Here is a 23,909-nt window from a genome sequence, read left to right as displayed (position 1 = left end):
GGGCCTGTGTCGGAAAGGAGGTTAAGTGTAAACTCTGAGTGCGTTAACCCTGAAATCAGGGAAACCCTGGGTTTTCCGTTTCAGAATGGGAGGTTTGTTAAACCAGAGAAAACAGAGTAAGTCAAACCCGTTTCTGAAAGAGAGCTAACTTCTACTCGGAGTCAGTATCCATGATTACTTATGCTGTGAACCTAACCTGGTCGGGAGCAGGTTTTATTCTCTAAACTCAAGGTTTCTGCCGGTCCCCTCCCCTTTTTAAAGACGAAGCGGTATTTGTCGCTTTAACCTTCATTGCCCAAATTTCCGTCACACAGAGACAAGTGACAAGAATGGCTTGTCCTTTTTGGAGGACCCAATAGACGATGAGGCTGCATTAATTCGTAGAGAATTACATTTACGTCGTGCGAGGATTTTGAGACCTAGACTCGATTTTTTGTCATTGCTCCATACGTTTTTGTTTGAGCGTTACCGTTTTTTGCTGCAGTCAATTACATATATACAATGAAAACAACATTAGATATGTATTGCTATGTAGATGTTTCATATGTCAAATATTGTCAACAAAGCCTACATCCATGACATGCTCACATTTGACCTGATTGAATTATGTTTTTATACTTCATTTTTAGCTGCTGCCATGTTCTTTTAATTCCTGCAGGATTGCATCTACATGAAAATGAAATCAGGGACATTGAATTAAATTAATGTAACAATTACTTTTTGGAAACACAATTTGCTAGCACTGCTTACTTTCTTACTCCCATATAAACCTATACCACTTGATCAATACAAGGGTAAACAAAAGTTCACTTTTAAAAACACAATTGCATGTATTAATATTAAACTGACCAACGTTTGCAAGAGGGGAAGGTTAACAAAAAAGTCCTCTAAACATTACCGACGTTAAATGCATTTTCCCCCAGATTGGTTCTGTACACTATGCAGCATTTCATGCAATTACACCAGGAATGACACTTCAAAAGTACACCTAAATATCGCCATTTTTTACTTCACTCCTTACGCTATTTAAAAAGTTATTGCAGCCAATATTTTATAACAATGATTTAAATGCAAACTTCCGCATTAACTTGAGCAGCTATGTTTTCCCACGCTAACTGTCTCTGTTTTGCAGATGCAGCGGTGTTGCTTTTCTTCAGGAATATGTGCTCATATTCACTGTAACTCTGCAGCAGCACGTCAAGTTCAGCTGGTGAAAAATACGCAGACCTCTTTTTTCCACGGTTGCCATGGTGACTCGTAATATCTGCGCTCCATTGATAATGGCTTCTTATAGTCGCGGTGCGAACGCTTAACTCCGAATCAGTCCACTCAGAGTTGATCGACCTAACTCCGATCAGCTTCTCTGAAACAGAAAACTCAGAGTTGTTAATCTCTCGATTGACCAACTCAGAGTTCAAGTTTAACCTCAGAGTTGGTTGAACCTCCTTTCTGAAACAGGCCCCAGGTGATACTGGAAACAACAACAAAAATACCGGTGTATTGTAAATACTTTTTTTGTAATTTCAAATTAATGACATCCTCTCTGTCATTCTATTAAAAGTGTCACGGGACGAATACTGCTCTTTTTGTGGACTGAAAGATCTTCCAAAAAGGGATAAGAGATTAGTTTGGGTAAGTGCCTTTACTGTATTATTAATAATCTTAAAATATAAACATTGCAATCACAAAAAAAGTGTTAATGACATTTTCAGACTTCTCTTAATTAGTCTGACAAAAACCTTTTACATTTTCATATAATGTAAAATAATATATATATATATATATATATATATATATATATATATATATATATATATATATATATATATATATATATATATATATCTGGAATCTCCGGCTACCTTTTCGGGAAATTAAGAAAAATAAACATCCACAGTCAGAGGAAGTGCACGGTGGTGCAGTGGTTAGCGCTCTTGCCTCACAGCAAGAAGGCCTCCGGTTCAAGTCCCAGCTGGGGGATGTGAAAAACTACATCAATGGGGGACCTTTCTGTGTGGAGTTTGCATGTTCTCCCCGTGTATGCGTGGGTTTTCTCCGGAGACTCCGGCTACCTCCCACCATCCAAAAACATGCTTCATAGGTTAATTGGCAACTCTAAATTGTCCATAGGTGTGAGCGTGAGAATGAATAGGTGTGTGATTGTGGACATTCTACCCTGCGACAGACTGGCGACCAGTCCAGGGCCCCCTGCCTTCACCCACAAGTGACCGGGATAGGCTCCAGCAGTCCCTTGACCCCGAAAGGGACAAAACGGAATAGAGAATGAATTAAAAAAAAAAAGAAAAATGAATGAATGAATAATGTAGTCCTTGTTGTTATGCATTTTAAAAGTAGCAAATAACTGTTTTAAGTCAGAAACTGTTCATACTTGCTCCAAAAAAAAAATTAAAATACAGTCTACAAAGTAATACATTATTACAGAGTAATATGTTTTTTATAATTGCAGAACAACTGAGTTAGTTTTGCCTGCCATTGATTGTATTTTATTTTTAACTTGCAGATCCAGTGTGGTGCTTGTGGAAGGTGGTACCACATCGACTGCCTATCTTGGGAAACATGTGACATCCCTGCCAAGACAGAATCCTGGTATTGTCCATTGTGTAAAAAGTAATAGCACCATTATCTCATTTGGACATTCAGAAAAAAAATATGCAACCTTTTTTGACCAATGTCATTTTGTAAATATTATTATTTTTGTACAACACATGATTGTTTTAATTCACTGAAAATGTTTTGTTCAAGACTGTTTGTTTGAATACCTGAATACCTTGAATACCTGAAAACCTGTCCTTATATCGAAGTACAGGTTTTTTTAATTTTTATTTATTGGGTTTACATTGCATTAAAATCTTTCATAATAAAACATTTCTAACAGCTACTGAAAGTTATTTTCTTTCAACATTTTGTTTAGTGGTATGGTATAGATGAATGTGGAAGAGTTGTCATTGTACAGAGTTTGTTTACTGTGGTTTAACTATAAGCAGAACTAATTAAATGTCATGGGCCAATGATGATCAATATTCGAATAATTGAGATACCATAAAAAATGAAGAAACAAACCAACAGGTTATGGTAGTAAGATGGTATAGTAAAAATTAGTAAAAGGTTGAAGACTGCATTAATTGTATTTTATGAGCAAAAGACTGTAATTGACAAATTATTTTTCATCCTTAAAAAAGAACAAAGAAAATTTCTGACCAAATCTCTGTTGTAGTCGGACGATAGGGACATGATTATTGTGTACAGGAAGTTTGGGGACTGTAGCTTCAGTATTTTTAAATAGCTATTGATTACTTTAATTATGATTCGTGTCTCTAATAAATGTGAAAAATATGTGCAATAAAATATAATAAAGAAAGACACACAAAATATTTATTTTAGCATGAATATGCTGATAGATATTCATTACCAGTTCATATAAATGTAGAGATATATTCACTTTTCAAAAGAGTATTGATTTTTATAGAATGGTGTTTCACAGAGGTTGCACTTTGTTGACGGTCCCTTGGCTGCGGCTCGCTGCGTTTCTGCATTTACACCTCGAAGAGAACAATTTTGATCAAAAGGTGAAAAAAACATCTTTTTTCTTTTGAAGTGCATTTGTAGTTCACTCTCTGGGTTAATACAAAAGGAATTAGATACTTGCTGGCACATTTGAACGTTTATCAGAAGAGTTATTGAGGCCGGAAGTCCGAATCTGTGAATATCTTTCTAACTTTACCGAACTTTCGCGGGAAGCTTAAATAACAACAACCAGATGGTAAAAGTTCTACAAAAGTACTGCACTCACCGGGACATGCCCAGGTCTCAGTCACAAAGAGGGAGTCCAAACAGCGAGAAGTGAAAAAATCACGCAGAATAAACGTCTTGTTTGCCAAGGATCTAGCGTTTACCAGTCCAAGTCTGGCCGGAGCAGCAGACGGGGGATCAGAGGAAAAGAGTGACCAGCCGAGCGCCTTCAGGTTCCCAGGATTCGGAGAGCAGGAACAGCGGAGCTGGAATCCATCATCACAGCCTGCAACGAGGATATTGCAGACCTCGGGAGCAGGTGAGCAGGGATGCCCGAAAGCAAAGGGGGTAGTGTTTGGCGGCCATAATTAAACAAACTTAGATCGGAGTTGGCATATTGATGACCTAAGAGGAACTGACGATTGCACACCAGCAGAGACTCTGTTAATTGCGTACCAATGTACAGAAATAAAACAACTATGAACAACAGGGACGAGAGTAGACGAGCGGCCACATACACCGGCGCCATTCACACTCACACTCACACCTATGGACAATTTGGAGTGACCAATTAACCTATGAAGCATGTTTTTTGGACGGTGGGAGGAAGCCAGAGTCCCCGGAGAAAACCCAAGCATGCACGGGGAGAACATGCTTGGGTTGTGTAAACTCCACGCATAAAGGTTTCCCATTGTTGTTCTGTTTCAGGTCCCCCAGTTGGGACTTAAACCAGGGGCCTTCTTGGTGTAAGGCAAGAGCACTGCACCACCGTACAGCCTAAATAAATAAGCATTGAAGTCCAAATTACATATTTGGATAATAGTTAAATATTTAGCTTTTAAACCTGGACTTAACCGTAAGTCCAGAAAGGTCACCCACACACTTCACCTTCTGCCCAATATTATCATCAGGACTGACTCACAAAAATGATAAACAAACATTTCAACCTGGTCAATAGACATGTACACATTTGTACTTCTATTGCAGCTCGTCTTATCGTTTTCATGAGCAGATGGTTGGAGCCCAGCCTGTTTGGAGTTTTAAGCATGAATGGATGGATGGATGGACAGATGATCCTATATCCATTTGGAAAAAAAAGTCCCCATTTTCAAAAGAAGTAGTTCTGTGACATAGGTCACAAGACCTTTTATTTACATACAAGAGCAGAGGTCTTTGCTGAACATTCGTTAACAGGCCCTGAGTATTGATAAAAAAGTGCCAAAGCCTCCTGGCACGCTTGACTTGCTTTGGGCACCGCCTCATGGGAGCCGCCGAGCCATCTGTGGGTGACGGTGATGGAGAAGGCGGCCTTGATAAAGGTGTGCAGCTCCTGCTGGCTGGTGACCAGTTGGTCCTCTGCTTTGGTGAGAAGGCCGATGGCAAACGCCTCTCGTGCCTGCTGCAGGAAGGACTTCCTCTGAGAGTCTGGGCAATCCAGGGAGAAACTGTAGGACAACAAACACGTCCCCTGAGCGGTCTGGAGAGGAAAGACCACCACACCACATTACCAAATGATGATCAGACAGCCAAAATCACATGCTTTACTTTTTTTAGTCTTCACTTTCTCAGAGATTGTTACACTAAAATTAGTCCCACTAAAACAAAGGTAGGAACTTAAAATTGTCAAATAGCCTATATGTCTCATCCCAGTGATGTGCAAATGTAACATACAAGGTGTAATTAGAAATTATGTGAACTAAAACTGATCATCCTAAAATGAAATATTATGGGGTGCCGTTTGTAAAGTGAGACAGTCAAACATTAACGGCAATATTTTTGGTTATTTAGTTTGTTTTATATATATTTAGTTTAAAGACTAAAGATTAATTTTATAAATTTAAACATTTTGCTTGGAAGTTAAATATTAATATCTGACTTAAATATTTATTTTCCAAAGTAAACATTTAAGCTTTGTAACTAAATCTGTATTTGTTAAATAAGCATTGAAGTCCAAATCACATGTTTGGATAAGAGTTAAATATTTAGCTTTTAAACCTGGATTTACAGTAAAGCTGAAGTCCTGCAGGTCACCCACACACTTCACCTTCTACCCAATATTATCGGGAGGACAGACTCACAAACACGATAAACAAACGTTTCAACCTGGTCAATAGAGCGACCTCCAGCGTTTTTCTCTGTAATCTTTGTGGATAAAGTCGGCAGGAAGGACAGAAGAGAGGTGACGATGCGATATGACGAGCACGTAAACAAAAGGGATCATATCTGTGACACGGACACATTTGGATGGACGGACGGACGGACGGAGGGAAGGACAGACAGACAGACAGACAGATCTGCAGAGGGGCTTTTTTCCTGATAGAATGTGGTTTTCTGGATGATCGTATGTCACAGCAGCAGCACTAACCCTGACCTTTGCCCTTTGGAAAAAAGTCCCAATTATCAGAAGAAGTAGTTCTGTGACAGAAGTCACAATATCTGTTATCTACACAAAGGTCTTTTTGCACTGAACATTCGTTGACAGGCCCTGAGTTTTTCTTTTTTTTTCTTTGGACACGTTTGATTGGCTGAGCAGCTCCCCTTCTAACCAGGAACCATAAATAGATATCACATTAAAATTAAAGAGTTTTTTATAGGTTCATTCATGGTTTTCTATTCTTTTTTTACCTAAAACAGAGCATGTTTCTTATTTTGATTAGTTTTAAGTAGTATAAATATATTTTTGGTTTAGTTTTCCTTGTATTTTATTTATGGTCATGCATGAGTGTGTGCATGTTTTACTGCATTTATTGATTTTTGTAAAAGCCGTTGGGCTAAACTGCAAAAAAACAAAAAAGAATCTTCTATTTGATTTTTTTTTCTTTTTCTATATTATTGTGATTCAACTGTGTTTTTTACAAACTGTTTAGAAAACTCACCACATTGGTGAGCACATAAAGAGAAGTGTACTGACTGGATATCACCGCCATCTTGGCTGCCAGTGCAGCTGAAAGAAGACGATGTCGCTCGTCTCCAAGTATTCGCTGCTATAAACGACAGAAAGGACCAAAAATCAGCATCTGTCTTAATGCCAAACCCAGGAAGATCCACTCAACAACAGACTCACAAAATGGATGTCTGGGTTGATCCTGAAAGAATGGAAGTCTTCATCGTTAATTGACACTAAAATGTTGGTCAGGATACAGAGGGACGTCCCAATGCCCTGAAAAAAGTAGTACTGGTTACAGGGCTTGTGTGGAGTAATATTTATGCCACCACGTTTCACACAAAATGTTCTAAGGTGCAAATGAGAACATTAAATATTTAATATTTTGTGTTTTCAAAAAAAACATTTTGTTTCAAAATATTTATTTTAGCTTACAAAAACCTTTTTTTCCCATTTTTTTCCTTTTTGTTTCCCAAAATATTTTTGCGATTAAAAAACAAATGATTTGGCATGCATTGAGTCTCATCTCGCTTTTTCCTGTCTTTGATTTTGCTCACATAAGTTTCAGTTTAGCGTGACATGGTTTCCATCAAACAGCCTGTTGATTGGTCTAGATTCTAACCAATCAAATCGCCATATTTATCCAACATGTATTCAGTCCTTTATCTGTTAAAATGCAAAAATATTTGGTAACGCTTTCTTTTAGAATACAGTACTTAATGAGTACTTAAGTGGTAATTACATAGTACCTTTTGTGTAACTACTGGGTACTTACAGGGTATTTACATAGTACTTTTTATAGGACTTACTGGGTACTTACAGGGTACGTTTTTGTGTCTACTCAGTTCTAACATAGTACTTGCTGTGTATTTATGTGGTACCTTTTGGTTCATACTTATGTGGTACATACTGGATATTTGTAATATACTTACTGGGTATTTACATGTTGTGCAAAGGTGTCTTTTGTGGTACTAACCACATGTAAGAACAAGGTAAGTACAAATAAAGTACCTTGACCTTTAGGTCTGCACTCGTATGTTTCATGGTATTTACCATGAATTTACCACAGAAACTACCCCTTAAGTAAAATGAAACTGGACTGTAAAAGAAAGTCAGCCCTATTTCCACTCTATTACTTGGTACTTTCAGTAGTAAATGCTGGGTATGTTCACGTATTACCTTACCATACAGTGTACATACACACTTGGTCTTCTGACCTTACCAAATGAGATGATGCTAACTTGTTGGTAAGAGTAAAGTAACTGCATTGTAAAAACCTGTTCTGGCCTGATTACTTCTTGTAACATGAGGGAAATTTAAAGAGAAAAAAGACAGCAGTGAAAACAACAATCTTTAATATGATACACTTCTGCAGCATACAAAGTGACATTACAATGACATTTTAGTCAGGCAAACTCATGCAGTAGAATATATTTATTTTCACCTACTTTAATTTTACAATCTTTAAGTTGGCATTCCCAATCTTTTCGTTTGGCATCAGGCTCCGTACAGTTCCATGAGATAATTTTTCCATAAAACTTTTGGGTAATAACCCCGAACAGAGCCCACAGGTGGAAGCCGGGGAGGAGGGTGGGGCGACGAATGCAGCGCTTGCGGTAAGGAAGAGAATGAACGGCTGCACACCTGGACTTAAATGGGATGCTGAACAGGTGAGTTAATCAACTAACCACCCTAGGGGAGTAACAAAAGTAAAATACTGCAGAGTCTACCTGCCTGAAAGGCGAACAAGTTTGCTTATTTGTTTTAAGTTCTCAACAAAACATTCCATGGAGCATTCCAAAGAACAGATTTTTTCATATTATTTATCTTTTCTTCCACAGTTTTGACTTGTTCCAGGAATGATTCACATTCTTTTGCATAGCTCATGAGTTTTACTCCCACCGTGAAAAAAGGAAATGGCCCCAGATCCTCACCTTTTCCATGCAAAGTCATTTCTGCAATAGTTGCAGTCAAAGCGATGGTATTTTTGTCTAAATTACACTGGCGACATGTGAGGGTCGTGCTTTTTGTCCGTCCAAATTCCTTCATCAGAGTTTGGTAATGGTTCAGGACTTCTTCAGGGTTTGTAACTACCAGAAAAATCAATATAATCAATATAATCATGCATGCAGAAGTGTCTGTGTTCAAGTCTGTTTCACAGGGAGGTGAAGGTGAAACTCTTGGGAGGAGACTGGCTATCTTAGCGTCTTCCCAGCATCAGCGTAAAGGCTATGTGTTATCTGTGTCAAGCCTGTCTAGCTAGGCTTATTGTCAGACTAGCTAGTAATCAGAGAATATTTCACTTAATGTTATTGTGTTTAAATTAAACTTAATAACAATAACATTTAGTTGTTAGTAGGCTGCTAGAAGTTGAAGCTGGGGTAGCTATGGTGCACTGGGGTTCTGTCCTCTTTTCTAATCTATTTCTACTCTCCTTCTCTTCTTGATCATTTATTTATCATTTACTTTTCCATGCCTCTGCATGGTGCAGTGCAATTCATGTACTGTCCCTCTTCCAGTTGGCTCGTAGTGCTCCTGTACCTGGCCGTGTACCTCGTCTCTGCTCCTCCTCTACACCTGGCTGTGGATCCTGCCTCTGGGTCGTCTCGCACCCCCGGACGTCCCCCCCAACTCCATTTGGATGAAGCTTGTCTGCTGGACTTTAAATATGTAGTTGTAGCGTTAGATCTGAGTTCTGGTAAATCGCCCGTCTGTCCTGGGGGAGGATCCCTTCTTCATGTGGACACCCCTGAGGTTTCTTTGTTTTTTCCGGCATCAGTTTTTTTTAGGAGTTTTTCCTTATAGCGAAAGAGGGTCTAAGGGCAGGGATGTCCAGTTTAGTTTAGTCTGTTTGTTAGTTCAATTTAGTATTTTTCCTTTTGAATTCAATTTATTCACCATCTTTATAATTTTATGTTTACTTTAAAATTACTGGTACCAAGCCCATTGAGACGACTGTTGTTGTGAATTTGAGCTATACAAATAAAATTGAATTTAATAGCATATCTTAAGACCCTTGGAGCTGCAATAACTGTACTGGTATTCTTTCCAAAGCTAGTAAAGTGAAGGAGTTAAAATCCAATTTGATTTATAAACGTCTTGATATCTGTAAGACCCGTTATTGTTTACCTCTGTGGGTTGGCCTTGTTTCAACAATAGAATAACAAAAGCCGATTTCCAGACTTTTTTTTTTGCCACTATTTAGTCTTAAGCGGAAAATTTTGGCCTGTGGCTACTGCCAGCTGTAGATAAAGTGTTTAAAGATAAGGTTTACCAGGTTCCAGGGTTTTTTATTTCTGGTATCCAGCCTTTTCAGCTCCGTAAGAACCTTAGAGACGACACGGGAGATAACCTATGTTCCTGATCGAACATCAGTATCATTGTTTAACCACTTGATGCCTCAATCTATTTCCAGCGAGTAAAGAAAGTTACTTTAATGTCTTACATATTTCTCAGTAAAATCAGGGTTATAGAAGTCAAATAGAGGCGGCAGTGGCTCAGGCGGTTGAGCAGGTCGTCTAATGATCGAAGGGTCGGCGGTTCGATCCCCGCTCCCCACAGTCAACTGTCGTTGTGTCCTTGGGTAAGACACTTCACCCTTCCTGCCTCCAGTGCAGCTGTACTCGTGTATGAATGCATATGAATGTCCCGGTGATGGTCAGAGGGGCTGTAGGCACGAACTGGCAGCCACGCCTCTGTCAGTCTGCCCCAGGGCAGCTGTGGCTACAACAGTAGCTACCATCACCAAGTAGGAATGAGGAGCGAATGAATAACAGAAACATTGTAATAACTTTGAGCGTCTGGAAAAGCACAGATAAATCCAATTAATTATTATTAAATATAAAAAAGTAGAAAAAAACTTGTTCATTAAAGCATCCTTTTGAAAAAAACATTTGGATTTGCTTGTTAGTTTAAAAAAAAAAATCATCAACTGAACTAAAGGCTCTGTCGCGTAGCCACCACGTACATTTAATGTATTTTTCCTAATATGAATTCCATCTTCCCTGATACATGTGTGTAATTCATAAGTGTTTCTTGCATCTGTCATTTGTCGATGTGCACAGATGTTTGTAGAGGGCTTTGGCCAACGGGTCGATATATCCGTAAACTGTGGGGTTCTCAACCGACCAGAAATTCTGAGCAGCTCAAACTGAATTCACGTAAAAACCCTCGACAGACATCTGCGCACATCGATAAATGACGAACGCAGGAAATGCTCATAAATTACGAATATCACGCATGGATCACCAAAGACTAATATTTAATTACAAAGACAAAAGATTTTTCAAATAGTGAAATTATTTTTTTAACATTTATTTTTACAAAATCACCCCAATCTGCACATAATTTTGAGAGTCAGCGATCTTTTCTTTTAATCCACAAATCTTCCATCAAGGAGCCATCTATAAGGTTAAGGATCCCAAGCAAAGATTAAAGAAGAGCCCTCCGGAGGCTGACTTCCCATCCCTGAAAACTCCCAAAATGTGTCTCTGGGCTGCACTGAAAGAATAAATGACATTACATGACATTACTTCTGTTTCATTTATTTCGGAATCTGAAAGATGTTTTATTTTGGGAAATTGCCCAATTCTCTGTCACATCCGTCTTTGTCACTATCAGTCATGTGATCTGTTACCGCTAAAATAAAACCCAGGAGCTAGCAAAATGAGGAAAAAACAAAAATCTTTGGAAAGTTTCTTTGCCAAGGGTGAAAACTCCCAGCCAGGAGACATTAGAGGAGCCTTCCACTTCCAAAATAAAGAAAGCTACATGTAATAAACAGTACTTCTGTTTTGCACCATGAGTGTGGGAAGGGGAGAGGATGATGACGCCTCGTCTTGTCACGCGTCTGTACCTCCTTCGTAGCATTGTTAAAATAGTTCTCCGCCTACTTCTTTAAGACCGGTCCGTGAAAACTTTGTGTGTTGTCATTCCGGTTCGTGACGCTGAAAAGGTTGGGGACCGCTGCTCTAAGTTTCGGCTCCCCCATTAAGCAGAATTCAAATCAAAGGGACAGTTGCTCATTTAACCACGGTTCTGAAAATGTCTACAGCAGAGCCGTCTGAGGGTCCAATGGTGGAAGTTTAAGCAGCTGACATATCTCGTTGCATTTTGGTCCATGCTGGTCCTTCAGGAAGAGGCGGATCCCGCGCTCAGCAAAGTCTGAGGTGCCTCTGCGCGTCCTGGTGGAGTGGATCTGAGGGTCGGTGAGGTAGGTCAGACCTTTGCCGTTTGCTGTCACCCATCCTGAGAAAAGAGCACACAAATGCAGTGAGAGAGAGGAAAAAAGCTCGATGAAGCCGCTGCTCAAACTTCAGTCGCACCTTGCAAGTCTACAACAACTTCCTGGCAGTTAGAGAGCAGGTACGTGAAGTGACCAAAGGCGATGCCGTATTTCGTTGCACTGAGGCGCTCTTCCTTCTTTCCGGTGTTGTTGGTCAGTTTGACAAAGTTCCCGAGGATGAACGGCTCCACTGTGATGCAGCCCACAATCTCTTTTCCATTCAGAATCTATTTAACCAGAAGAAGACGTTTAGAAAAACACTCATTTGAAAAAGGGCTTCTTTGAAATAAGGACCAGAGCATGGAGAGCGTTCTGACACACTGAGGTCCACTTGGTTCTCTGGTTGCAGTACAGCAGACAGAAAAGCCTTCGAGAGAATTGGTCAGTTCACGATCTCTTTAAGAGCCTCTGCAGGAACAGAGTCCTGGCAATAGCCGAGGACTCTTCATACCCTCTCCATAAGTATTAACAACTGTTATCAAACAACAGAAGCTTAAAGAGCACAACCTTCAGACTGATTTTTACCACAAGCTGTTAGATTACTAAACAACAAAACCTAAATCAACAACAAGGATGTCAGTAGCTATGTTTCTATTTTCCATGTAATTATTTAAATTGGATTGGCGATAATAAATTTCCTAATGCAAACACGACAATTTTTTTTTAATTTATCGAAAATAAGTTTTGTGCTTGAAGGAGGTGATTTTTGAGGCGTTTCCAAATAGAAATATTTAGAAAAACTCCAACACAAACACGTTTTGGGAATTACACGAGTCATGTGACCAACAACCAGATGACAATGAGCTTATTGGTAGGAAGTGGCGGCCTTGGGTGCCATAGCGCAGGCGCCACCAGAGGTCATGTGGAATTGTTGGATCCACAGCTCCTCTTGAAAATCACCATTTCCCAAAATGGATTCATCTGTAGCCCCTCCCACGTGTAAAGAGCTCGCCGCTCCATGGCCTGAAGAAGACGCCTCCTTTGATAGATGATGAGCGCTAGACCCGTGGCAGAAATATTAATGGCTCTGCTGTCAATCAAAGTATTGTTGCCATGTTTCTGAATGACTTAATGTGTAAATTGGTTTGTGTTTTTTCACATAATTATGATTTAATGTAATCAGTTTATTGATTCATTCAATTCCTGTTATGTTTTATCCCTTTTGGGGTCACGGGGCTGCTGGAGCCTATCCCTCCCAATTGCAGGCGAAGGCAGGGGACATCCTGGACAGATCCCTGGTCTGTCTGGAATGAGTTTAATTGCAAAATTGTGTTTTTTTTTCAACATTTCTTGAATTTTGATAAAGTTTTGTGCACATGTGTGATGAAAACGCAGCTGCTGTTTCACTATTTGCCAGACATTTGTGAATGGACTTTTTGACTGGTGGTTGAGGTAGTTGGGGGTCAGGAGAGTTCTCTGATTTATTGGTGTTTTAATAGTATCTTTATCTTTTTTTTAATCTAGCATTTTATTTTAATGTTTTTAACTTTCACTCTCATGGTAGGAAACACCACTTCACTTAGCCTGTCATGCATTTGTATGAAGGGCGGGTGACAATAAAGCTTTTATCTTGTATATAAATTTGACCTTTTCATGGCTCCAAGTGCATGCACTTCTGGTAAAAATCCAATTTTAGCAGTGAAATTGCACCATTTGCTGCAGGACATTCTGCACTCATTGAACCCTGAAGCTCCACCCTCCATCTCTAAGAGAAGTCAATAGATTGGAGCATTTGAATCGGCGGCGCCTCACCAGCAGAGCCTCTGAAGGGATGTAGAAGATCTGTGCCATGTCGTTTTTATCATACAGCTTCTTGTTGAACTCAGTCACATAGTACTGCGCTGTCATCTGCCTCTCCACGTCGTTCAGGTGTAACTGGATTCCACTTGGCTTCAGGTAGTTTTTCCCCACATAACTACAGACAACAGTAGAAATGAGCATTTCAGGTTTGAAATCGGCATGAATGGACTTTTGTCGCTGCAGACCTGCTGAGCCTCTCCTCCTGGTGTAAGAACTGGACCCATATGGCTTCCCTCTGACTGCCTTGCAGCGGTTTGCCATTCATTTCAATGGGTGTCCCAATGTAAACACAGGTCTCTCTGGCAGTCCACAGTCCTGCTTCCTTGGAGAACTTTAAGTGAAGAGCACCTGCTGGTGTCAAAATAAACATGATTGTTTTCTCAGTTTGGCGTTATTAAAGGAAGAGTTTGGCGTGCTCCACCCCAGCAAACAGACGTACCGTGAGCTGCAGAGAGCTGGTGGAGTCTGAATGTTCTCTCATCGAACTGCAGCCTCCTGAGCAGACATGCATGGCAAACTCCAGCCAGTAGCGCTTGGTAGTCCTGCAGGGACAACTCTGGGGTCGCTGCTGCTTTGCTGGGGTTCAGGCAGCTGTGGCAGCTGGGGTTGAGGGGCCCAGAAGCCGCCTTGCTGCCTTCACTCCCCACAAGCATTTCAAATGAGCTTTCTGAGGAAATGCATGTATCTGGGATGGGCCGGGGAGGCCTGCAAGAGGCTTCTGGAGATTTTGATTGAGCTTCGAAGCTCCTCTGAGGTTTTGATTTGGAAACAAGATCGCAATCGTGTGTTTCCATGATGAAGAAACTCTCATCCGAATCTGGAGTCTTGCTGGTTTGGCTCCTTCCTGCTTTGGATGGATAACTTGACTGGTCGGCTGACAATTTTTCCCACGAATACTGGGAGCTGAGACTGTCGTCCAGGGAGCCGGATGTTGTTTGGAGCATCAGCTGGGACAGAGACAGTGGAGCCTCTTCACGGGCGGAGGTTTTGTTTGCCTCCCCAACGTCATCAGCTGTCTCTATCCCCCCCTCTTCTAATTCAGGATCACCACAAGCTTTGGGTGATGTTGCATTTGAGGCGACACCAAAGCCACGTACTTTGGAGTTGTCAGCAGCTTGTAAACTGGCTGGGCCGTCTTCATCAGCCTCAGTGGGAGCACAGCTCTCATTGCTCACGTCAGCTTCGTCTCCTTTGCCGCTGAGCTGAGAGGAGCTGCTCATGGACAGCTTCTGCCAGGAAGAGGTGTCAGCGCTTTCACAGGTGGTGGGAAACTCTGCTTTCTGATGCAGGGACCTGCTGCACAGAGCCCCCGCTGCCTCAGCGCTGCCCTCTGGCCTGGACGCCTCAATGGTTGTTCCCAGATCAGCTAAACACAGTCTGTGCGTCTTCTCTGAAGTCTCCACAACTGAGGCGGCGGCCTCAGACACCGACGCGTGATACTTCTGAAATCTCAGCAGAATCTTTGAGAAATCCTCCAGGGTGAAACTGACAGAGGAATCATTGACATCTCTGTAGCGGTCAGGGATGAAAGACCCCTTATCTGAATTGGGGAAGGGAACCACGCCCAGCAGTAGCTTAACCTCAGCGACCCGATGCATGATTCCGGCACAGAGGCCGTCTTTGTCCTCATCGTTGGCTCTGCAGTATTGATAAAAAAGTGCCAAAGCCTCCTGGCACGCTTGACTTGCTTTGGGCACCGCCTCATGGGAGCCGCCGAGCCATCTGTGGGTGACGGTGATGGAGAAGGCGGCCTTGATAAAGGTGTGCAGCTCCTGCTGGCTGGTGACCAGTTGGTCCTCTGCTTTGGTGAGAAGGCCGATGGCAAACGCCTCTCGTGCCTGCTGCAGGAAGGACTTCCTCTGAGAGTCTGGGCAATCCAGGGAGAAACTGTAGGACAACAAACACGTCCCCTGAGCGGTCTGGAGAGGAAAGACCACCACACCACATTACCAAATGATGATCAGACAGCCAAAATCACATGCTTTACTTTTTTTACTCTTCACTTTCTCAGAGATTGTTACACTAAAATTAGTCCCACTAAAACAAAGGTAGGAACTTAAAAATGTCTCAAAGAAATAACCTGAATTTATTATACCAGTGATGCGGAAATGTAACATACAAGGTGTAATTAAGAATTATGTGAACTAAAACTGATAATCCTAAAATGAAATATTAAGGGGGGGCTGATTGTAAAGTGAGACAGTCAAATATTAACAGCAATATTTTTGGTTATTTAGTTTGTTTTATATGTATTTAGTTTAAAGACTAAAGATTAATTTTATAATTTAAACATTTTGCTTGGAAGTTAAATATTAATATCTGACTTATATACTTATTTTCCAAAGTAAACATTTAAGCTTTGTAACTAAATCTGAATTGGTTAAATAAGCATTGAAGTCCAAATCACATATTTGGACAAGAGTTAAATATTTAGCTTTTAAACCTGGATTTTACCGTAAGTCCAGAAAGGTCACCCACACACTTCACCTTCTACCCGATATTATCGTGACGACAGACTCACAAACACGATAAACAAACATTTCAAACTGGTCAATAGAGCGACCTCCAGCGTTTTTCTCGGTAATTTTAAGTCAACAGAAGGGATCATGTCTGTGACACGGACACATTTGGACAGAGCAAGAGAGCGAGGGAGGGAGGGAGGGAGGGACAGACAGACAGACAGACAGATATATATATAGATAGATAGATAGATAGAGCAGCACAGCGGCTTTATTCCTGATAGAATGTGGTTTTTTGGATGATCGTATGTCACAGCAGCAGCAGTAACAACCCTGACCTTTGCCCTTTGGAAAAAAGTCCCAATTATCAGAAGAAGTAGTTCTGTGACAGAAGTCACAAGATATTTTATCTACTGTTAGGAATAATTAGAAACAGAATAGTTAGAAACTCCCTTTTACTTTTTATTACACTAATGGTTTAAACTTTGATGCACTATGTATTATAATCTCAAAATTACATTACAAAGCACAACCAAGACTATCGTCTCGTAACAATCCTTCAGCATCCTCCCCGTCCATCTTTGTGTGTGCTCTTTTGCACATCTACATAAAGGTCTTTTTGCACTGAACATTTGTTGACAGGCCCTGAGTTTTTCTTTTTTTTCTTTGGACACGTTTACTTGACTGAGCAGCTCCTCTTCTAACCAGGAACCATAAAGAGAGACCACATTAAAATAAAAGACTTTTTTTATAGGTTCATTCATGGTTTTCTATTCTTAGTTTACCTAAAACAGACCTTGTTTAGTTATTTTGATTAGTTTTAAGTAATTAAACATATTTTTGGTTTAGTTTTCCTTGTATTTTATTTATGGTCATGCATGAGTGTGTGCATGTTTTTCTGCATTTATTGATTTTGTAAAAGTCGTTGGGCTAAACTGCAAAAAAAAAAAAATCTTCTATTTGATTTTTTTTTCTTTTTCTTTAATTATTGTGAGCAAAACGTGTTTTTTAAAACTATGTAGAGAAACTCACCACGTTGGTCAGCACATAAAGGGAAGTGTACTGACTGGATATCACCGCCATCTTGGCTGCCAGTGCAGCTGAAAGAAGACGATGTCGCTCGTCTCCAAGTATTCGTTGCTAAAAACGACAGAAAGGACCAAAAATCAGCATCTGTCTTAATGCCAAACCCAGGAAGATCCACTCAACAACAGACTCACAAAATGGATGTCTGGGTTGGTCCTGAAAGAATGGAAGTCTTCATCGTTCATTGACACTAAAATGTTGGCCAGGATACCGAGGGACGTCCCAATGCCCTGAAAGAAGTGGTACTGGTTACAGGGCTTGTATGGAGTAATATTTATGCCACGACGTTGCACACAAAATGTTCTAAGGTGCAAATGAGAATATTGAATATTTGCCTTCAAATTTTTGTTTTTGCTTCCAAATATTTTTCTTTTCCAAAGTTTTTTTTTGCCTTAAAAAAATAGTTTTGCCTTTGCAAAACAAATGTTTTGGCATAAGTTGTGTCTCATCTCGCTTTTTTCCTCTCTTTGATTTTGCTCACATAAGTTTCATGACAGCGGGACAAAGCTGCCATCAAACAGCTTTCTGATTGGTCCAGATTCGAACCAATCAAATTGTCATTTTTATCATCACATATTCAGTCCTGTATCTGTGATTAAATGTAAAAATATTTTTTGAAAGCAAAAAATAAAGAAATTTGAAAGGAAATATTTTATATTTTCATTTTCAACTTAGAAAGTTTCGTGTGTAATTTGGTGGCATAAATATCCCTCCACAGGCTTTCAGTTTAAAACAGAAGCAGCAGAATCAGGGTCACCTTCCTGTCAGGCTGAGGAAGAGCGTAGTAGCCGACCAGAGAAGCCCAGATTAGCTCTGCGGCTTCGCGCCACAGCCCTAAAAACAAGAGCAGCAAAATTAAGCAACAATAAGCTTTAAAACCCCCCCACAAAAATGAATCAAAGATCTCACCCAGCTTCTGCAGAAGCGTTCCCCGGACCTGAACGCTAACAGCCTGCACCAGGGCCCTGTCGCTCTCGGACCGGTAGGTCCAACAGCCTGATGTCAAGAAGACGTTTTTCAGAGAAATTATTCATTAATTTCAGTAAAAAGAAGCTATGAGAGACAAATGAAGGAAGCTACCTGTTGTTCCACAATTCTGGATCAAACTGCTCAGGATGAACTCGGCCTTTTGCAGTTTTCCTGCAGAAAATGATCAAGACTTTCACTTTTTTCATCTCTGCATGATGAAATGTACGAAGCTAAAGTTCCTTCTGAACACTGCCAAAGCTTTGGTGTCTGTAGATCAGCTACGTTCCCTCTGCTCTCCGCAAGGCGCAAGCAAGCGACCACGTCCAGTGAAAAGTCCATGTGCTCACGCCCTCAAAACAGGCAGCTACGCAGGTTTCTACGACCATTTCTGGGTTCTACATACCAAACGTGGAGCCATTGAAGGAAAGCAGGACCACCTTTGACCAATCAGGGACTCAGATTTGGTAGTGAGGTATGGATGGCGTCCCATTTAATTCAGCAAAGTGTCAACCATTTGAAAATTGGTCACGAAGGAGAATAATCGCGGTTTGTGTCTGGACAGAAATCTATGACACCAAGTCTTTCATATATGGGAATAGAGCTGTGAAAGAAAAAACCTGGAGTGAGATTCACCAGATTTGCTATGACATTTCTCATCAAACCCCATCCAGCTGTAAGTGGTGGACATGCACTAGTAAACCGATGAAAAAGAAGAAGAAGCCCCTCCCTGCTTGTCCAGTGTGAACAGCATGGGCTACATGCCCGCTCTAGAATGCGTGTAAAAACAAAAACCCGGCTAGTACGTAGCATTAGAAGCATGGTGTAGATGTTCAGGCTCCAATGTTTGCCAGATCAGAGGAACTCATGAGATGTGCGCATCAGGCAATGAGGTGGAGCCAGACAACATACCAGAGTTCAGATACACCCTGGATTGCCGTATGACCAACTGGGGGGCTATGGGCGTCTCCGGATGAGCTTTGTGGAGCAGCCGGGCGATCTTTAGCAGCTGGCTGGACTGGTCCGTCCAGTAGAGGAAGCGGTCCACCAAGAATATGACTGCAAGAGCTGTGGGAGCTTCATCAACCATGATGGAGGCCTTTAGAAGAGCCTGGAGGAACAGAGGATGTGGAATACAGGCTAGGGGGGGGGGTCTTTCCTCTCATTTCCAGAGGTAAAACTTACCAGCAGCTTGGGGAGGTGGTCACGGATGAGCTCGCTCAGGTTGGTCTTGTCACCTGCACCAATGGCCGGGTTGAACTGCCACTTCTCTGGAACGAAGGGCCACTTCATGTCCACGGCTTCCTGCAGCAGAGAGGCCAGCTCTGCGCTCAGAGAGTCTACGGAGGAAGACGTGACGACACGTTCAGGTCCATGAAACTCTGTCAGGAGGAAAACCCTTCTGCCGTGATGGCCATGATGGCCTTAGAAACCTCATTTTTCCGTGACGCATCACAAATGCATCTGCGCAAACACAAACCTTCTTTTTTATTTATTTATTTTTTCAGAATTTATTGACAACATAATAAAACGGCATGGTAAATGTCTCAGGGGTTACTGCAATGTGTCCACATTGCAGAAAAAAACTAAAATATGAAAACAAAATTTTGTATATATACACATACATATACAATATGAGAAAAGAAACATCAATTCAAAAAGCTTTGAGGTTTAATAAATGGTACATTTTTCAAAAATCAAATGAGTTCGACTTGCCTTTTGGTTTTGCAGTTGTTTGATAATGTCACAGTACTGATTCAAAAAAATCTGGAATTTAGGTTTGGAGTTTGACCATTTGGCTTTATGAATATAGAATTTTGCTAATAATAAAAACATCTGTGTGATAAAGATACAATCTTTGTCTACAATGTCATTAAGGTAACCCAGAATCATTTATCATATCTCATCCGCAGTTTCGACGTCACGGCGACCAAAAGCGACGCGGCCGCGCCCCCGCGCGTCTCACCTCTGCAGCTGCAGAAGTGAAGTCTGCGCGCTTGGCTGATGGGCGCGCAGCGCACAGCTGCGCACTTGGCGCACTCCGACAGCAAATCCCCCACCTCCATTCCACGGACGCGCCACTGAAGACACGCACGGACGGGAATCCCGCGGAGTTACGCAACCACCGCCGCAGAGGAGAGTCCACACCAGCAGCAACCTTCATGTCAAAGTTCAAACAGGCAACTCAGATCAGCGCTTCTGGGTTTGAATCGACCAGAACCAGCATCAACTTTTTAATGCTTTTCATTTATTTTATTCCAAAGTGGAAGCAAATCACATCCATGAATAGACTTTACTGTTTTTAATGAGGACACAGGTCACGATGAGGTTTATGACCAGAGCCCAACACTTTACCTTTAATGCCAAACCGGAAATCGAGTCCAAAGAACCAGAATCAGAACCAAAGAACACCTGAGGTTAACATGAAAAGGTTTTTGATTGACTTGTTGAAACGCTGTTTGTAAACTCTCCAAGTCTGCAGGGCAAACTGGTTCTCTGCGTTTCCTGGTGGGGCAGGTCCTCCAAGTGCTGCTTTCAATGCCGTCGGAATTTAGTGCTTTACTGTTGTATTTTGTGCATAAGATTTGTTAAAGGAAGGGGAGTGAGAACCATCTAAAACGATAAAAATGAGACAGGCAATCAGAAACAGCTGATTATTTTCAAAATAAAATATCTAATATTTACCAAGAATGTGACAAGAGTGATGCTTCAAACAGGATGTTTTTTTTAATTAGGGACTTGAGTGGCTTCAAGATGGTTTCAGACAATATGTTAAATGACTAAAAACAATGAAATAAGATCTTATATGCCTAAAGTTAGCTAAATTAAGTTTAATAAAAAAAACTGCACCTTTAAAAATTAAATTTGAAGAGAACACAAAGATATTGGAGGGTTCATCCACCTCTAATATCTCTCCGTTTACCAGAACAGCCAGCTAGTTACTGCCTGATGCCTGGCTAGAGAACAATGTATGTTCTTACATTATTATTATTATTATTATTATTATTATGTTTTGGATGAGATGGTGGCATTGGTTTTAACACCGTGACTCTACATAGAATTGAAGCAGCTCCATTCTTTTGCTTGAACAGAAATAACTGTCATCTGCATAGAACTGACTTATTAATCCCTTGATTAAGGATGAAAGGAGTTTCCTTTACTCTTTTAGGAGCTTCTTTAAACCTTAAGTTTTTCTGGTAAAGTTTCTCCTACTGCACCAAACTTTTATGTGTATCAGAGTAGATTTGGGATGAGGAATCACTATTATAATCAGCTGCTTTTCCCTCATAGCTTCGGGTTCCCTGTATTCATCAGATACAGATATTGTTACCCAAAAATGATTAACAAAAAAGATTTGCATTTGCTCCCTTGCAGTAAATTTCTGTTACTGTCAAAAATAAAAAGTTTTTTTGGTTACAACAGGTTTTTAACATTAAATCAAATGTTTGTCTTTTCTTCTTAATTGAACCATCGGGAAAATATAATAACTTTGGGAGTAACACATTTTTCAATACAACTATTTTCACTTGAGACAAAATTTAGGTTGTACTCCAGCCATCTTAATCTATAACTAAAAATGTATGAACTTAAAACGGATAAAGATGAACAAGATTTGATCTGATCGGATGTGAGATCAATTACATTTTAAACATCTTTATTTTTAGGTAAGAGTAAAAATATAAGGAAAAAACAAGACATTAATGTTTGATGTAGGCGATTGACAACAAGTCAACACAAAAACAACCAAACATTGACAAAAACAAAGAAACAATAAACGAAAAAGGACTTAAAGTTTTGATTTCTCCTATTTTTTTCTTGTATCCTGAACGCAACACGTGACGTTTTGCTGGCAACAGGTGGATTACAACTATATAATTAGCTTTAAAAAGATGTAATGGAGACAAAAATTTTGTAATGATCGGACTCCATTCGCAGTTTTTTTCAATTGAATCGCATGCGCATGCAACCGTGTCTGCAGTTAGGCTCTGAAGGAGAAAGAAGGAAACTCTCGGGAAAGCAAAAGCTGCTCAGACGCACGAGGAACCAGGAGAGTCGGTGTTGTTGGTGCGTAATGGTGCGAGTCGGGTGTAAACCAGCACGTGAACAGACTGTGGCGCTGCAGCCGTACGGCGGGCCTGCTGCTCTGTGAATTGCGCAAGGCGCAGCTGGAACGGAATCGGATGCGCTGGCACGCGGTCCAGCTGCTGCTGCTGCTGCTGTGAGACGAGATGCCAGAGCGTGACGCTGCGCATCCACAGTGCGCAGACGACTGCGTTAGGGGGAGACTTGCGCGCGCTTTGGAAGTAGTGATTAGTGGAGCACGCATGGCATCGACCCAGCAGCAACTTCCGAGCGAGAAAATCCTCTGGAGTTCTTGAAGGCAGAGAACGCAGACATCAGGAACCCGCGCGCCCGCCGGACGCCCTTGATGATGTAAGGGCGCGTCGTCTGCGTGCTCATTCCAGAAGTGCCAGCACTGCGGCGTCTTCTCTGAACATGGGACCCTTCAAACTCTGAAGGTAAGTAATGCTTCTGCCCTTACAGTTGTGTCGGATCTGCTTCCAGAGCGCACTGAAGAACCTCATTTGGATCTTTGCGCAGTTGAAAAGAGGCTCCTCTTCCATTTGCTCAATCTTCTGTTGTCAGCCTAAGGCTCTAAAGATGCTGGGTTTTTTTCTTCTGTAGGAACTTGTTTGGCTGAATCCTCCAGCTGTCACACACTTGTTGCAGGGTTCAGCCAAGTTACTGCAGGGACGTTTATCTCTAGGCAACAATAACCTGAAGCTCAGGTGCTGAAGCTGCACTAATTAGTCTTCAATGCAGCTAGGGCTCTGAATCCATAAATAGAAACAGAGGGTGTTGCTTTTCAGAAGCAAACCACTTCAGAGAGCAGACCAGATGGGAGCAGAGGGTGTTTTCTCCTACTTTGAGAGGTGATGCGTTTCCTGTGAAGTTGTAGGGAAAAGTGCAGAAGGTGCAGCTCAAAGCTGGACCTGCATAATAACCTGTGGGAAGCGGCGCTCTCGATGGGAGTTTGCCTCGGCCACAAAATGACTCGTGATTCAGCCTGGGCTGCTGAATTAAACACGGGAGAGGTCGGGCTTATCTTGCTCACTTGACTTTTCCTTCAATCAGCCCCCTGTTGTCACATACAGGCGGCAGCTGTTTTCACTCTGGTGATTGAAGGTGATTTTCTCCTGCCACCCCCAGAGCTCCAGGGATTAATGGGCACCTTTGAATGCCAGCTTCACCCCGGTGTTATCTGCTGGTGGATTTGCCTGTCTGGACACACAAGAGCTGCATTTGCTGTGGATGTTTCTGTGCAGCAGCCTGACTTAACTCCCCCTATTTTGAATATAGCAACAAGCTTGCTTTTGTGCACTTGAGCATCCAGGTCAGCGTGTGATTCAGAGGATGCAAATGAGGCGAGCATCACCGCACGAGCACAGAAAAGCCGCGTTTCCCTGGCCGCTGCTGCTTTGTTTGATCATCCGTCACCTCGGAGTCACCCATGGCCTGCACCATCTCGCACATCCAGCAACAGCGGATTTGTTCTCGACTCGGAAGATGCGGTGCTTCCAATGGGCCGGAATTCAAAGGGTTTGGAAGAGGCTGCACTTTGCTGGAAGAATCCTCTGGAAGAGACGGACAAAGACAACCTCTGTGTGCCTGTTCTTCC

At 41.4% G+C, this 23,909-nt stretch overlaps 2 protein-coding genes across 6 annotated transcripts in view; one reads left to right on the top strand and one right to left on the bottom strand.

The window, feature by feature from the left end:
• Nucleotides 1-10,927: 10,927 nt before the first annotated feature.
• On the bottom strand, nucleotides 10,928-20,892 carry alpk1 (alpha kinase 1). Of its 3 annotated transcripts, none has more exons than XM_011487810.3 (14): nucleotides 20,585-20,892; nucleotides 20,196-20,387; nucleotides 19,415-19,569; nucleotides 19,142-19,340; nucleotides 18,344-18,403; nucleotides 18,173-18,259; nucleotides 18,021-18,097; nucleotides 17,398-17,493; nucleotides 17,210-17,317; nucleotides 14,158-15,637; nucleotides 13,904-14,069; nucleotides 13,671-13,833; nucleotides 11,959-12,145; nucleotides 10,928-11,881 (listed from the first exon to the last, which is right to left on the bottom strand). In XM_011487810.3, the coding sequence occupies exons 2-14, from the start codon at nucleotides 20,293-20,295 to the stop codon at nucleotides 11,682-11,684; spliced, it is 3,078 nt and encodes a 1,025-aa protein (XP_011486112.2). In that variant the 5' UTR covers nucleotides 20,296-20,387; nucleotides 20,585-20,892; the 3' UTR covers nucleotides 10,928-11,681. The 3 variants fall into 3 exon arrangements, with proteins under 3 accessions (XP_011486112.2, XP_020567510.2, XP_020567511.2); XM_020711851.2 differs by having other exon boundaries at nucleotides 13,904-14,066; nucleotides 20,585-20,891; XM_020711852.2 differs by lacking the exon at nucleotides 20,196-20,387 and having other exon boundaries at nucleotides 20,585-20,891.
• A 1,263-nt stretch (nucleotides 20,893-22,155) lies between these two features.
• Nucleotides 22,156-23,909, top strand: part of rasgrp2 (RAS guanyl releasing protein 2) — a 51,232-nt gene continuing 49,478 nt past the window's right edge. For 2 of the 3 annotated variants that reach the window (XM_011487812.3, XM_020711854.2), the window contains exon 1: nucleotides 22,156-22,749. The gene's annotated coding sequence lies outside the window, so the exon portion shown is untranslated. The remainder of the gene's footprint in view (nucleotides 22,750-23,909) is intronic. The other variant, XM_011487811.3, reaches the window with a different exon arrangement.

The sequence above is a fragment of the Oryzias latipes genome, chromosome 18 (genome assembly GCF_002234675.1).
Source record: "Oryzias latipes chromosome 18, ASM223467v1".
NCBI classification, from domain to species: Eukaryota; Metazoa; Chordata; class Actinopteri; order Beloniformes; family Adrianichthyidae; genus Oryzias; species Oryzias latipes.
The sequence above is the reverse complement of the archived record's forward strand: the minus strand, read 5'-3'. Positions and strand labels throughout refer to the sequence as shown.

Bases quoted from the DNA above. Each gene is read 5' to 3' on its own strand.
- alpk1 (XM_011487810.3), bottom strand. From the start codon at position 20,295: ATGGAGGTGGGGGATTTGCTGTCGGAGTGCGCCAAGTGCGCAGCTGTG. The intron at 17,318-17,397 runs GTGAGTCTGTTG...TGTCGTTTTTAG, and splicing joins CCAACCCAGACATCCATTTT to CAACGAATACTTGGAGACGA. The intron at 15,638-17,209 runs GTGAGTTTCTCT...TTTCCTCTCCAG, and splicing joins TTTATGTGCTGACCAACGTG to ACCGCTCAGGGGACGTGTTT.